At 36.7% G+C, this 17438-nt stretch overlaps 1 protein-coding gene across 3 annotated transcripts in view; it reads right to left on the bottom strand.

Moving 5' to 3' along the window:
- The window catches only part of LOC138323554 (cGMP-dependent protein kinase 1-like), a 95957-nt gene that overhangs the window by 46204 nt on the left and 32315 nt on the right, over positions 1 to 17438 (bottom strand). For 2 of the 3 annotated variants that reach the window (XM_069268234.1, XM_069268235.1), the window contains exon 2: positions 10386 to 10552. In XM_069268234.1, the coding sequence (XP_069124335.1) occupies positions 10386 to 10552 (167 nt within the window). Of the gene's footprint in view, positions 1 to 10385; positions 10553 to 15232; positions 16241 to 17438 lie in introns of those variants that run through there. The other variant, XM_069268236.1, reaches the window with a different exon arrangement.

Below are 17438 nucleotides of genomic sequence, written 5' to 3'. Positions count from 1 at the left end.
CGAGAAATCGGAGAATGAATCCTGGTTATAGAAGTAATGTCAAGTTAAACAATGTCAAGTTAAACAATGTCAAGTTATACAATGTCAAGTTATACAATGTCAAGTTATACGATGTCAAGTTATACAATGTCAAGTTACACAATGTCAAGTTATACAATGTCAAGTTATACAATGTCAAGTTAAACAATGTCAAGTTAAACAATGTCAAGTTAAACAATTTCAAGTTAATCAGAACAGGTAGTTATAGGTTAAATGACAGGTTAGTCCTAATGAAAGTGAACTGCCGTATTAAAATCCTATGTAAAGGTACAACATCAAGTCATCCCTACTTATAAATAAGACTGTTGTCAAACTAACCAAGGTTATTAACCTTGCCCTAGTTATGTAAACCTAACTCTATAGTTATGTCAACTTAACCGTACAGTTATGCTAACCTAACCTAACAGTTATGTTAACCTAACCCTACAGTTATGATAAACTAACTGTACAGTAATGTTAACCTAACCCTACAGTTATGATAAACTAACTGTACAGTTATGTTAACCTAACCTAACAGTTATGTTAACCTAACCTAACAGTTATGTTAACCTAACCCTACAGTTATGTTAACCTAACCCTACAGTTATGTTAACCTAACCCTACAGTTATGTTAACCTAACCCTACAGTTATGTTAACCTAACCCTACAGTTATGTTAACCTAACCCTACAGTTATGATAAACTAACTGTACAGTAATGTTAACCTAACCCTACAGTTATGTTAACCTAACCCTACAGTTATGTTAACCTAACCCTAACAGTTATGTTAACCTAACCCTACAGTTATGTTAACCTAACCCTACAGTTATGTTAACCTAACCCTACAGTTATGTTAACCTAACCCTACAGTTATGTTAACCTAACCCTACAGTTATGTTAACCTAACCCTACAGTTATGTTAACCTAACCCTACAGTTATGTTAACCTAACCCTACAGTTATGTTAACCTAACCCTACAGTTATGTTAACCTAACCCTACAGTTATGTTAACCTAACCCTACAGTTATGTTAACCTAACCCTACAGTTATGTTAACCTAACCCTACAGTTATGTTAACCTAACCAACAGTTATGTTAACCTAACCCTACAGTTATGTTAACCTAACCCTACAGTTATGTTAACCTAACCCTACAGTTATGTTAACCTAACCTAACCCTAACCTACAGTTATGTTAACCTAACCTACAGTTATGTTAACCTAACCTACAGTATTATGTTAACCTAACCCTACAGTTATGTTAACCTAACCCTACAGTTATGTTAACCTAACCTACAGTTATGTTAACCTACCACAGTTATGTACCTAACCTACAGTTATGTTAACCTAACCTACAGTTATGTTAACCTAACCTACACCTACCTACAGTTATGTTAACCTAACCTAACAGTTATGTTAACCTAACCAACAGTTATGTTAACCTAACCCTACAGTTATGTTAACCTAACCCTAACAGTTATGTTAACCTAACCCTACAGTTATGTTAACCTAACCCTACAGTTATGTTAACCTAACCCTACAGTTATGTTAACCTAACCCTACAGTTATGTTAACCTAACCCTAACAGTTATGTTAACCTAACCCTACAGTTATGTTAACCTAACCCTACAGTTATGTTTAACCTAACCTACAGTTATGTTAACCTAACCTACAGTTATGTTAACCTAACCCTACACGTTATGTTAACCTAACCCTACAGTTATGTTAACCTAACCTACAGTTATGTTAACCTAACCTACAGTTATGTTAACCTAACCCTACAGTTATGTTAACCTAACCCTACAGTTATGTTAACCTAACCCTAACAGTTATGTAACCTAACCCTACAGTTATGTTAACCTAACCTAAGTTATGTTAACCTAACCTACAGTTATGTTAACCTAACCTACAGTTATGTTAACCTAACCCTACAGTTATGTTAACCTAACCTACAGTTATGTACCTAACCTACAGTTATGTTAACCTAACCTACAGTTATGTTAACCTAACCCTACAGTTATGTTAACCTAACCTACAGTTATGTTAACCTAACCTAACCTACAGTTATGTTAACCTAACCCTACAGTTATGTTAACCTAACCCTACAGTAATGTTAACCTAACCTAACAGTTATGTTAACCTAACCCTACAGTTATGTTAACCTAACCTACAGTTATGTTAACCTAACCCTACAGTTATGTTAACCTAACCCTACAGTTATGTTAACCTAACCCTACAGTTATGTTAACCTAACCCTACAGTTATGTTAACCTAGCCCTACAGTTATGTTAACCTAACCTAACAGTTATGTTAACCTAACCCTACAGTTATGTTAACCTAACCTAACAGTTATGTTAACCTAGCCCTACAGTTATGTTAACCTAACCCTACAGTTATGTTAACCTAACCCTACAGTTATGTTAACCTAACCCTACAGTTATGTTAACCTAACCCTACAGTTATGTTAAACCTAACCCTACAGTTATGTTAACCTAACCCTACAGTTATGTTAACCTAACCCTACAGTTATGTTAACCTAACCCTACAGTTATGTTAACCTAACCCTACAGTTATGTTAACCTAACCCTAACAGTTATGTTAACCTAACCCTACAGTTATGTTAACCTAACCCTACAGTTATGTTAACCTAACCCTACAGTTATGTTAACCTAACCCTACAGTTATGTTAACTTAACCCTAACAGTTATGTTAACCTAACCCTACAGTTATGTTAACCTAACCCTACAGTTATGTTAACCTAACCCTACAGTTATGTTAACCTAACCCTACAGTTATGTTAACCTAACCCTACAGTTATGTTAACCTAACCCTACAGTTATGTTAACCTAACCTACAGTAATGTTAACCTAACCTACAGTAATGTTAACCTAACCTACAGTAATGTTAACCTAACCCTACAGTAATGTTAACCTAACCCTACAGTTATGTTAACCTAACCCTAACAGTTATGTTAACCTAACCCTACAGTTATGTTAACCTAACCCTACAGTTATGTTAACCTAACCCTACAGTTATGTTAACCTAACCCTACAGTTATGTTAACCTAACCTACAGTTATGTTAACCTAACCCTACAGTTATGTTAACCTAACCCTACAGTTATGTTAACCTAACCCTACAGTTATGCTAACCTAACCCTACAGTTATGTTAACCTAACCCTACAGTTATGTTAACCTAACCCTACAGTTATGTTAACCTAACCCTACAGTTATGTTAACCTAACCCTACAGTTATGTTAACCTAACCCTAACAGTTATGTTAACCTAACCCTACAGTTATGTTAACCTAACCTAACAGTTATGTTAACCTAACCCTACAGTTATGTTAACCTAACCCTACAGTTATGTTAACCTAACCCTACAGTTATGTTAACCTAACCCTACAGTTATGTTAACCTAACCCTAACAGTTATGTTAACCTAACCCTACAGTTATGTTAACCTAACCCTACAGTTATGTTAACCTAACCCTACAGTTATGTTAACCTAACCCTACAGTTATGTTAACCTAACCCTACAGTTATGTTAACCTAACCCTACAGTAATGTTAACCTAACCTAACAGTTATGTTAACCTAACCCTACAGTTATGTTAACCTAACCCTACAGTTATGTTAACCTAACCCTACAGTTATGTTAACCTAACCCTACAGTTATGTTAACCTAGTTATGTTAACCTAACCCTACAGTTATGTTAAACTAACCCTACAGTTATGTTAACCTAACCTAACAGTTATGTTAACCTAACCCTACAGTTATGTTAACCTAACCCTACAGTTATGTTAACCTAACCCTACAGTTATGTTAACCTAACCACAGTTATGTTAACCTAACCTAACAGTTATGTTAACCTAACCCTACAGTTATGTTAACCTAACCCTACAGTAATGTTAACCTAACCTAACAGTTATGTTAACCTAACCCTACAGTTATGTTAACCTAACCCTACAGTTATGTTAACCTAACCTAACAGTTATGTTAACCTAACCCTACAGTTATGTTAACCTAACCCTAACAGTTATGTTAACCTAACCTAAGTTATGTTAACCTAACCCTACAGTTATGTTAACCTAACCCTACAGTTATGTTAACCTAACCCTACAGTTATGTTAACCTAACCCTACAGTTATGTTAACCTAACCTAACAGTTATGTTAACCTAACCCTACAGTTATGTTAACCTAACCCTACAGTTATGTTAACCTAACCTAACAGTTATGTTAACCTAACCCTACAGTTATGTTAACCTAACCCTACAGTTATGTTAACCTAACCCTAACAGTTATGTTAACCTAACCCTAACAGTTATGTTAACCTAACCCTACAGTTATGTTAACCTAACCCTAACAGTTATGTTAACCTAACCCTACAGTTATGTTAACCTAACCCTACAGTTATGTTAACCTAACCCTACAGTTATGTTAACCTAACCCTACAGTTATGTTAACCTAACCCTACAGTTATGTTAACCTAACCCTACAGTTATGTTAACCTAACCTACAGTTATTACTAACACTTATGTTAACCTAACCCTACAGTTATGTTAACCTAACCCTACAGTTATGTTAACCTAACCCTACAGTTATGTTAACCTAACCCTACAGTTATGTTAACCTAACCCTACAGTTATGTTAACCTAACCCTACAGTTATGTTAACCTAACCCTACAGTTATGTTAACCTAACCTACAGTAATGTAACCTAACCACAGTTATGTTAACCTAACCTACAGTTATGTTAACCTAACCCTACAGTTATGTTAACCTAACCCTACAGTTATGTTAACCTAACCTACAGTTATGTTAACCTAACCCTACAGTTATGTTAACCTAACCCTACAGTTATGTTAACCTAACCCTACAGTTATGTTAACCTAACCCTACAGTTATGTTAACCTAACCGTACAGTTATGTTAACCTAACCCTAACAGTTATGTTAACCTAACCTAACAGTTATGCTAACCTAACCCTAACAGTTATGTTAACCTAACCCTACAGTTATGTTAACCTAACCCTACAGTTATGTTAACCTAACCCTACAGTTATGTTAACCTAACTACAGTTATGTTAACCTAACCCTACAGTTATGTTAACCTAACCCTACAGTTATGTTAACCTAACCTACAGTTATGTTAACCTAACCCTACAGTTATGTTAACCTAACCCTACAGTTATGTTAACCTAACCCTACAGTTATGTTAACCTAACCCTACAGTTATGTTAACCTAACCTACAGTTATGTTAACCTAACCCTACAGTTATGTTAACCTAACCCTACAGTTATGTTAACCTAACCCTACAGTTATGTTAACCTAACCCTACAGTTATGTTAACCTAACCCTACAGTTATGTTAACCTAACCCTAAGTATGTAACCTAACCTACAGTTATGTTAACCTAACCCTACAGTTATGTTAACCTAACCCTACAGTTATGTTAACCTAACCCTACAGTTATGTTAACCTAACCCTACAGTTATGTTAACCTAACCCTACAGTACTAGTTATGTTAACCTAACCCTACAGTTATGTTAACCTAACCCTACAGTTATGTTAACCTAACCCTACAGTTATGTTAACCTAACCCTACAGTTATGTTAACCTAACCCTACAGTTATGTTAACCTAACCCTACAGTTATGTTAACCTAACCCTACAGTTATGTTAACCTAACCCTACAGTTATGTTAACCTAACCCTACAGTTATGTTGTAACCTAACCCTACAGTTATGTTAACCTAACCCTACAGTTATGTTAACCTAACCCTACAGTTATGTTAACCTAACCTACAGTTATGTTAACCTAACCCTACAGTTATGTTAACCTAACCCTACAGTTATGTTAACCTAACCCTACAGTTATGTTAACCTAACCTACAGTTATGTTAACCTAACCTACAGTTATGTTAACCTAACCCTACAGTAATGTTAACCTAACCCTACAGTTATGTTTAACCTAACCCTACAGTTATGTTAACCTAACCTACAGTTATGTTAACCTAACCCTACAGTTATGTTAACCTAACCCTACAGTTATGTTAACCTAACCCTACAGTAATGTTAACCTAACCCTACAGTTATGTTAACCTAACCCTACAGTTATGTTAACCTAACCTAACAGTAATGTTAACCTAACCCTACAGTTATGTTAACCTAACCCTACAGTAATGTTAACCTAACCTAACAGTTATGTTAACCTAACCCTACAGTAATGTTAACCTAACCCTACAGTTATGTTAACCTAACCCTACAGTTATGTTAACCTAACCTACAGTTATGTTAACCTAACCCTACAGTTATGTTAACCTAACCCTACAGTTATGTTAACCTAACCCTACAGTTATGTTAACCTAACCCTACAGTTATGTTAACCTAACCCTACAGTTATGTTAACCTAACCCTACAGTTATGTTAACCTAACCCTACAGTTATGTTAACCTAACCCTACAGTTATGTTAACCTAACCCTACAGTTATGTTAACCTAACCCTACAGTTATGTTAACCTAACCCTACAGTTATGTTAACCTAACCCTACAGTTATGTTAACCTAACCCTACAGTTATGTTAACCTAACCCTACAGTTATGTTAACCTAACCCTACAGTTATGTTAACCTAACCCTAACAGTTATGTTAACCTAACCCTACAGTAATGTTAACCTAACCCTACAGTTATGTTAACCTAACCCTACAGTTATGTTAACCTAACCCTACAGTTATGTTAACCTAACCCTACAGTTATGTTAACCTAACCCTACAGTAATGTTAACCTAACCCTACAGTTATGTTAACCTAACCCTACAGTTATGTTAACCTAACCCTACAGTTATGTTAACCTAACCCTACAGTTATGTTAACCTAACCTAACAGTTATGTTAACCTAACCCTACAGTTATGTTAACCTAACCCTACAGTTATGTTAACCTAACCCTACAGTTATGTTAACCTAACCCCTACCTACAGTTATGTTAACCTAACCCTACAGTTATGTTAACCTAACCTACGTATGTTAACCTAACCTAGTTATGTTAACCTAACCCTACAGTTATGTTAACCTAACCCTACAGTTATGTTAACCTAACCCTACAGTTATGTTAACCTAACCCTACAGTTATGTTAACCTAACCCTACAGTTATGTTAACCTAACCCTAACAGTTATGTTAACCTAACCCTACAGTTATGTTAACCTAACCCTACAGTTATGTTAACCTAACCCTACAGTTATGTTAACCTAACCCTACAGTTATGTTAACCTAACCCTACAGTTATGTTAACCTAACCCTACAGTTATGTTAACCTAACCCTCAGTTATGTTAACCTAACCTACAGTTATGTTAACCTAACCCTACAGTTATGTTAACCTAACCCTACAGTTATGTTAACCTAACCCTACAGTTATGTTAACCTAACCTACAGTTATGTTAACCTAACCCTACAGTTATGTTAACCTAACCCTACAGTTATGTTAACCTAACCCTACAGTTATGTTAACCTAACCCTACAGTTATGTTAACCTAACCTACAGTTATGTTAACCTAACCCTACAGTTATGTTAACCTAACCCTACAGTTATTGTTAACCTAACCTACAGTTATGTTAACCTACCCTAACAGTTATGTTAACCTAACCCTACAGTTATGTTAACCTAACCCTACAGTTATGTTAACCTAACCCTACAGTAGTTAACCTAACCCTACAGTTATGTTAACCTAACCCTACATAAACAGTTGTTAACCTAACCCTACAGTTATGTTAACCTAACCCTACAGTTATGTTAACCTAACCCTACAGTTATGTTAACCTAACCCTACAGTTATGTTAACCTAACCCTACAGTTATGTTAACCTAACCCTACAGTTATGTTAACCTAACCCTACAGTTATGTTAACCTAACCCTACAGTTATGTTAACCTAACCTAACAGTATGTTAACCTAACCCTACAGTTATGTTAACCTAACCTACAGTTATGTTAACCTAACCCTACAGTTATGTTAACCTAACCCTACAGTTATGTTAACCTAACCCTACAGTTATGTTAACCTAACCCTACAGTTATGTTAACCTAACCCTACAGTAATGTTAACCTAACCTACAGTTATGTTAACCTAACCCTACAGTTATGTTAACCTAACCCTACAGTTATGTTAACCTAACCCTACAGTTATGTTAACCTAACCCTACAGTAATGTTAACCTAACCCTACAGTTATGTTAACCTAACCCTACAGTTATGTTAACCTAACCCTACAGTAATGTTAACCTAACCCTACAGTTATGTTAACCTAACCCTACAGTTATGTTAACCTAACCCTACAGTTATGTTAACCTAACCCTACAGTTATGTTAACCTAACCCTACAGTTATGTTAACCTAACCCTACAGTTATGTTAACCTAACCCTACAGTTATGTTAACCTAACCCTAACAGTTATGTTAACCTAACCCTACAGTTATGTTAACCTAACCCTACAGTTATGTTAACCTAACCCTACAGTTATGTTAACCTAACCCTAACAGTAATGTTAACCTAACCCTACAGTTATGTTAACCTAACCCTACAGTTATGCTAACCTAACCCTACAGTAATGCTAAATACAATGTCAGCCTAACCTTAGTTATAAGTACAACGTCATGGTAACCTGCCGTATCCACACTGTACAAGAAAACCTAACCGTTTAGTGTTTAGTTATTCTTACCACGATACAACGAACAGAACAGTAGGTACTTGGTAGGTGTCGACATCAATTAGCGGAATGTCTGCCTATCTAGCAATCATCTCAACCATTCATCTCTCCGCTAGCTTTATGTACGTAACATACATTCTCTTAACAAGTGCGAGAGCTGTAACAGTTGGTGCAAGTGGAATTGATGATATCTAAAATACTTAGCAATGAATTGTTTCCGAATGAACCGTGAAAATTGGGCTATGCCGGCTGACGTTATTCACATGAATCAAGCGAATTCACGGACATTCTTCGTGAGAGGGTCTATGGACACAGGGTCAACTCTAGTAAGATTTTTTCGCACGGAAATTTTGGAACACATGTTCACTCCAATTGGGTTTTCTCCATGAGGAAATTTCGGAACACATGGTCACTCCGACAGAGATCTGTTCTTGAAGAAATTTCGGAACGAAAAGTCACTCCGACCTAGATTTGTTCCTGAGGAGATTTTAAAACACATGGCATGTCCTAACGAAATTTTCAAACGATAGTTTCTCTTTTTAAATCTATGAATAACAGGGATACTACATCGATACATATTAAGACATGTTTACCTATCATAGAGACAGTAGATTAGTATTCTACAGGTCATTTGGATTCATTGATTGTTATTCATTGATGATTCTTATCGGATGGAATATGTAAACTATACGATGTTATTGTTTATTGATCACATCGCGCACGTAACGTTGGGAGAAGGAGGTGTGTTTGGTTCGGAGTAAAACGAAACACCCAGAGAATACTGGCAAGTTACCCGATATGTAGCTACAGTTTACGTTCATCCTGGATGTACTTTACATGTGATGAATGTGAGGGCACTTTACTCAGTACAGTGCACCTGACATATCCCTAAACACTATCGATTCCGGACAAGAATTCCGGAACAAGATCAGTTAATAGTCATGACCTGTACATGCCCCACGTGGTCTGTCACGGCGGGAGCAAATCTCACAATGCGCATTTTACACGCAGTTTACACATTGCTTTAATTTGTTCGACAAAATGGTCGGCTAGAGCTAATAAGCCGCTTACACGTCATTATCAACAAACAATGACTAGAACTATTTCGCGGAGAACATCGGAAAATTCATCACTATCGAGATTGTTTCACAATGAAAGTCCTGTATTACATACAAAATTATCGTGCGCATATAGCTAAATGAAATTTCATTTAAGATCATTTTAAGATCGGCATAACAAATAAGCCAATAATTTTTTATTTTTATCAAAATGCCTTTTTCAATTCGTTTTACAACGTAACGAAAGAAAAAAATCAGCATTATCTTACATGCTTCGCTGAATATGTGAAATTCATAATTATTACAGTTATCGCCCCTACACAAACAAAGCATCATTACATATTACGATATTGCCAATGAATTCATATTACATTTTAACAAAGAAAATTTCACCGTTTCGCTAAGGGTAAGAGATTTGAGTTATCTCCGCTGCCTTCCAAGATACCTACATTAGACAAATCAGATTGGCAATAACTAGAGTTATCGCCCCTTCATTCCAGGATCTTACCAGACGATTTGAGATATGCAATTACAAGAGTTATCGGCCCTTCATTTCATGACGTACGCAAGGAAATATTGTGAGAACTATACGAATTAAATTTAGAGTTATCGCCCTTACCTTCCATGACGTACACCAGAGAGCCTATTTCCCCCTCGTTTATAATGAGACTCTCTTGTGTATATTCCACTGGATACATACAGTCCACAATTTCCCGGATCTGTCCCATGTCTAGATTCTTCATGAAGTCGTTATCAAGTATAGCCTGTCTGATGAGGTCCTTTGTACTGTAAAAATAAAACGAAACGATGATAGTCGTTTACACGTAACCAGGAAGGCGAGAACGCTGACAAAAGAGGTCGAGAGGGCTTTTTTCGATCCTTGGATCCTTAAATGCTTCATTAATTAAAGAATATCATCCCTCTCAGTTTCCATCCCAAACAAGGGAAGATTTCATTAGAAAGTTCATTTAAGACAATCCATCAAGTGTTTCATTATGTCGGGCACCTTGATTGTATCTATATTGACGAAGAAAATCATAGTAGTTCTTCTTATCTCTATATATAACAAATATAGACGGACTGTTCTTGAATCTCCCTTACTAGATAGGGTAAGTACACCAGTAACATTGCTTTTGGTAGTATATAACTAACTAATGTTTGTATGTGAATTCCGCAAATTCCACTGTTAATTCAGATACACATTCATTGTGGGTGAATGTTTTTCCATGTAATGGAGACTGTTATATGGATCAACCATATAGTGATATCCCGATGCAATATAGTGTTATCCCCACGAAATATACTGCTACATCAATACAATATAGTGTTATCCCCACGAAATATACTGCTACATCAATATAATATAGTGTTATCCCCACGAAATATACATGTACATTTAAAATAAGCACACAATATGACAATCCGTACAGATTGAAAGTGGGCAGACAACCCATGCAGTCATCATTTATGAATCTCGATCACAAAACAGAATCGAAGGGGTCAGAAGAAAGGGTAGCGTAAAAGGATAGGTTTGGAAAGAGAAGGTCAATAGTATCTATGCATAAACATGTCAATATTAGCTATTAATTGGTCTTAAGGACTTAACTATAGGTCAACAGGCAAACGTATTATAACTCATAGGATAGACAGCAGGAAATATAATACGAACTCCCATACATCTGTATCAATTTGTTTATATCTAACTTGAATGGAAGGCAACAAGGTGAAAACAGAACACAAACGGCTGCCGTCTGTATATATAAACATCCGCTATCAAATGCATACCGATTTTATTGTTGATTTAAACCAGAACTTTGCTATTTTCATATCAGAAAAAAAGCAATCACTAAGAAGAATTGCTATGCATTGTTCTTGGTGAATCGTCTGTCTAATTCTGTAAATATATATGATGCAATTTCGGGGATATGTAGATATGTATGGTAGCTATGTCAATGGCCTCCAGCTGGTATTTACAGACAGGTGGTAAGTATAATAGGTTAGACGAAAGATTTAGAGAGCTGATATTTTGATAAATCTGGGAATACTAAGCTTCCTTATGGAGCCAGAAAGCCCTCACACCAATAACACACCGGAAATTTGGGATCAATTCAATTACATAGTATTTACAGAAATGATGTACGCACGCGTTTAAAAATTGTATCGTCACACGTGCAGTGCACGCGCACACTGCCTACTGATGGCCTTCGCCACATGGTATTTTAAAGTGCTTTACGTCATTTTGATTCATATCAACAGTTCAGGATTTATTAGAATATATATCCATGTGAATCTTAACAAATTCCATCGTTATTTTCATTTCTGTCTCACATTTGTATGTTAATTGCATGACACACATACACAACATTCATGCAATAATATCATAAGATGCGTATTGTAAATTCTTAAATACACGACACATATTAAAGAAACACCGGACACAGAGAAATTGCATCTTCTATTTTCGATACATATGATAATCCAGTTTAATTTGTTGACTCTTTTCCATTTAAAATTATTATGAATCGTTTAAAGGATTAACATACATAATTTTATAAAAAAAAAAGTTTTAAAACTATGGGAAAATGGTTCCTGAGAAATAAAATTTAACGACTTAAAAGTGTGTGGTAATTGCTAAGAATCTTCCAAAAGTGAGGAAAATAATTTTGGTGGGACCCACTTAAAACAAGAAATCTAAGTGTACAATAAGAACGAGTGGATTCTTCTGTTTCTGTGACTTACTTTATAACATCTTACAGATGGCTTCAGAAATACATCTGTAATATAAATGTCAGTCGAGTTAATCAGATAAAACTGCTACCAGATCAAGTGTCACTTTGATGTAACGTTTTAAAGAGATCTTATTATTTAACAATGTCATTTAAAAAAAACATATTATGCTTATAGTTTTTTTTGTTTTTGTTTTTTTTTTAAATATTTTTCTTCCCCGTCATTTTGCATAACGCCGTACTCAAGTTTCAAATCTGATACATGACCTTATTATGTACACCTCAAATAAAACATGGAAACGAAACATCGACCATCAGACGAAATGCAATTCATACGATAATGAACCCAACATCTTTATCGGATATTGTTATCATACATCTGAGGTCAGATCTCCACGGCGTTCACTTTTAATCAGAACAAAACACGGCCGCAGAACAACCCGTATTGAGATAGAACTTTCTTAGTATCTGCGATTGAACAGCTAATACATGATGTACGTAGATCAGGAAGGCCAACCTGTGTAGATATCTATAGTTGTAACTTATAATATTCTACACTTTTCATTGGCTGTTTGACGTCACGTTGGATACCTTTTACGTCACGACAGTATGACCGTCGCGTCTACACCATCTCTTGTCCGCCATACGTGTTTACTTTGTATATTATATGATGTCGTGTTGTTTTAAAATCAAATCTTTATTTATTGGTCATCAATGATTTAATCAACAGCTTATGTCAGTAAGGCATGCATGTACTGTTAGTATTATGTATGGTTTTGATGTGTTTGATACTAGCGATGGAAAAATTCTTTATCAAATTAAAATGTCTGGATTTTTGTCTCATTACGCTAGCGATGGACAGACTCTCAATCAAATTAAGATGTCTGGATTATTATCTCATTGCGCCAGCGATGGAAACATTCTCAATCAAATTAAGATGTCTGGATTATTGTCTCATTAAGCTAGCGATGGAAAGATTCTCAATCAATTTAAGATGTCTGAATACCACAAGGTTAATGTCGACATAGAAAAAATGACTCTTCGCCCAAATACGTTTGATTGTTCTGTAGATGGTGATGTTTTACTCTCGGATCTAGCAAGTCACAAACCGTGACCTGTTATACACGCGCGTCAACACGTGTGTGCCGAGAAACGGAGCATGGCTTTATAAAACTATTAGTGAATGATAAAGGAAACAAGGAAATCAGACTATCTGGTCCGTGTGAACGATTTTTAGAAGATAAGGGACATGTATAGGTAGTACCGTGAACTGCACGTGTTAGCAAGTGCATGTCCGACATGCCGTTCTAGATCAGTCACACGCTAAATGATGCCCTCGAAGCAGTTAGCCGGCCGATCCTGGTCCGTGTCAGCAGATCGCTCTTTAAAAACATATCGCAGGTTTTGTGTGGAATCTTTTGAAGGTAGAAGCATGTATGTATAGCGTTATCAGTTGAATGTCAGTATATTGGAGTGGAATGTTTCCTCTGTATCCAAAGCTTATCGCAATAAATGATTTACAATAAGTGCATCTAAAAATAAACTTGGAAGAAGTGAAACGCTTATACCAATCTTATCGCCAAATCCACGCACATTTCCAAGTCGGATAACATTCAGACATTTAAACAAAACTTTTTGGAACATCTGAATTCGAATGTTTCTTCCCGAGATATAACTTCTGGGGTACCAAGCTTAATCTACGATACGGGAGGTGTTGGAAGCGGTTGCTCGATTGGAACATATTAACGCGAGATTGAAAGTGCATGAACTTGGGTACATGAACGGGCCTTTATGGACGCCTCAATGGCGGCTGGGGTAATTTACGGAGAACATTGGAAGTACAGATACCGCGATATCGGAGGATAACAGACTCCATGTTCTAGATCTTATCATTGGACATGGCGCGTGCGGCAAGGACGGGGACTTGCACGTGTGTTTGTGGAAGCACGTGCAACCGGTGTTTATTTTGTTGGATAGTTTTACTTTTAATGATAAACCAGTGACAGCAAATTTAAATAAATAGAGATTAATGGCTTTTATCTTAACCTTATTAGATTGTAACGACTTTACAAATAAATTATACATCCGGTCCCATTACCCAATGCTTGATGAGATTTCACATCCTTTCGACAACTTTTGGTCCATTCATTATGGTATATATGTACACATAATGTACAAGAAGCAATTAATTCCATGATGTTATCATCCCGCACAATGGTTGTCATACTTGGCTGTATAAGCCATCCTTAATGAAACAGCTTTATTTTTAATGAACCACAATGTTCGAGAATTCCCATACATGTATATATATCCATGATTAATTACGTCTTTATCAGCTGTTATTAACCACAATAATCATGTTTTTCAAACCCTCAATTAAGAACGTATATAACGCGTGCGTTATATATCTTACAAAATCATATGTAAACACTTTATGCAAGTGTAAACAATACATCACGCTTCGACACATACGTCCTATATATATTTATATATAATGTAAACAACTTTTACAAGGCAAATGCACTTTAAGAATATAATAATTGGTCTTACAATGGCACGTGTACACACATACACATGTGACGCCTCTTTAACTTAAAAGGATCTCTTTAAACGCCTAATTATCTTCCCTTGGAGTGCACTTCCGGTTGGATTACTTCCATGCATCACAGAAGCCTGAAGTGTCACTAAGCTGTCAAACCAACATCAAATGATGTCTACTAACTAGAAGTAATATACTTACGGAGATTTCTTAGGGATTCTCTTAGCCTTATATAGACTCAACACAGAATGACAAGCGGGTTCGGCCGATATAGCTGTCCTCTTGATTCTCTCTCTAGTCATGGCCATGCGTTTTTTCACAGGAGGCGTTGTCGCTGGTTTTAAAATGGACCTATATTTGTCCAGCTCATTCTGTAGTTTCTTTATCAAAACATCCTTTTCGTCTAATTCCGATTCCAACTCGTCAATTAGCTCGTCTCTTTGTCGTAATTCCTCGATTTTTTCATTCAGTGATATTTGAAGGTCCCTGAGTGTCCCCATTATGTCTCAGCACTGTCGTCTACGGTACCAAACCAACGGGTTCCTGTTAGAACACAGCATCCGTATCACTTTTTTATCCACAGGCGAATTGTCATCAGACGGATTTAATGAAGCATACTATTCCACATAGGGAGTAAGGATATGTAACGCCAACTGTCAGCTATAACAATTGGCCAGAATTACAAGGCACAGACCAATTAAAGCTAGCAAGGATATTTGTAACACAGAGAATAAAAAAACACGTGTAATTACAGATTAGAAGTGGTATACATCCTGTGTCCAGTCAGTCGTAAGCCAGACTGTTGACCAACAGGTCTTGGTTCCTCATCAGAAATAACTTTTGGTTACACAAAAGAATAAATAATGATTCCGTGACGGTCTTATAACAGTTTGTGTGTACTTAGAAAGTGCACTAGGTTCACCCCTTATCGCCATAGAAACGTATAGGGAGCGTGGTAGAGTAATCCCTTATCACTTGTTTCAGATTGTGACGAACCCCCTCCCCGTTGTAACGCAAGGTGACGTAATTTCACATTACTAGTACTGATTTATGCCTTTGGTCCATCGCTGCAGGGGGCGAGTTTTTGGAACCCCAACACGCCCCTCTCACCACTTCCCTGATATGCCTAAAGGGGGTAAGCTAGGATTCCCGGTTGTATTTTTGTCGTGGAACTTGACTCCCACACACTGGAAATGAATACCCCAGCTGTCAGTGCACATGAAACGCTGGCATACCCTCACGTGTAATTAGAAATGTAAGTATTTCAATTAGAGAGTGGGAAACTCTCTCTCATTGAAAACGTGTTGGTAACACGTTTACACTTATTTCAAACACGAGTAGAGTCCTCCAGTTAGCCCGTTTGTTCTCTAATTCTTCCCTTTCGGGATCATTTCACTACCAAGTGAAATCGCTCTTACTTATGATCTCTTCAAATTATCTCTTTTTTCCCACTAGAGTATTTGGCGCTGGTGTGTGAATTAGCCTGTCCTGTGGAAATTAAGGCGTGGCGCCGGTCCAATACTACACATATAGAGTGAGAATAACGACATCTAGTGACTGTTGTTTGTCTGAAATGGAAATATCCACTGTCCCGGTGCGTCATTAACGGACTAAACAATACATGCATGGAAAGCCATAAAGACACTGATGATTAAAATCCGCATGAAGCCGACAATTTCACGGCAAACACACCTTTAGGACAACGGAATCAATTCGTCATTACTTGTTCAGGCATACTATAATGTCCAGTGAGTCGGAAAAAAGTTCGTCGGTTGATATTAACACATTGGTAACAATGACACACTTGGAATTATTGAACCAACATTCCATCGGAACATCTTATCTATTAGAACTCCCCGAGAGGTCCGAGTACCTTCCGAGTTTAATATCTGATTCTCCCACCGGCAGCCGTCCCGGATAAGCCAAACCCAACCTAACAGAGATGTGTTTTAAGGCCTATCGCGGAACCTTTCAAACGTTTTGTAAATGCCGTGTCTTTACAGGGCGACCGGTAAGGTATTTGTGGATGGTATATATACAAAGCCGTGATAGTTGGGAAAGCCCGGCAGCCTACTCATATCAAGCCGTAAAACGATAGTTTACATTTTGTTTCTTTAATGCCTAGAGATTCTCAAATCGTTTGCAACCAACAGCAAAGGTAAGAAGATCTAGAAATAACTGGCACGCGAGTTAATGGTAAACAAATCACCAGCCGTAACGTTTTGTCCGCCCGGATATAGAGGGGTTGATGTGCCTGGTCTGTACCCCCGGGGTGTGGCCGAAGTCAGCTGGCGGACACGCCCACATTTCCTGACCATTAAAATCAACATACTAAATAGCCATAAATTTTAATGATAAACCATTAAACGTGGTCTAAATCTCGTTTTTATTCAGAAAATGACGGCCA

Source organism: Argopecten irradians, chromosome 5, assembly GCF_041381155.1.
Source record: "Argopecten irradians isolate NY chromosome 5, Ai_NY, whole genome shotgun sequence".
In the NCBI taxonomy this organism is placed as follows: Eukaryota; Metazoa; Mollusca; class Bivalvia; order Pectinida; family Pectinidae; genus Argopecten; species Argopecten irradians.
Note: the sequence above shows the minus strand (reverse complement) of the source record. Positions and strands in the feature narration are given on the sequence as shown.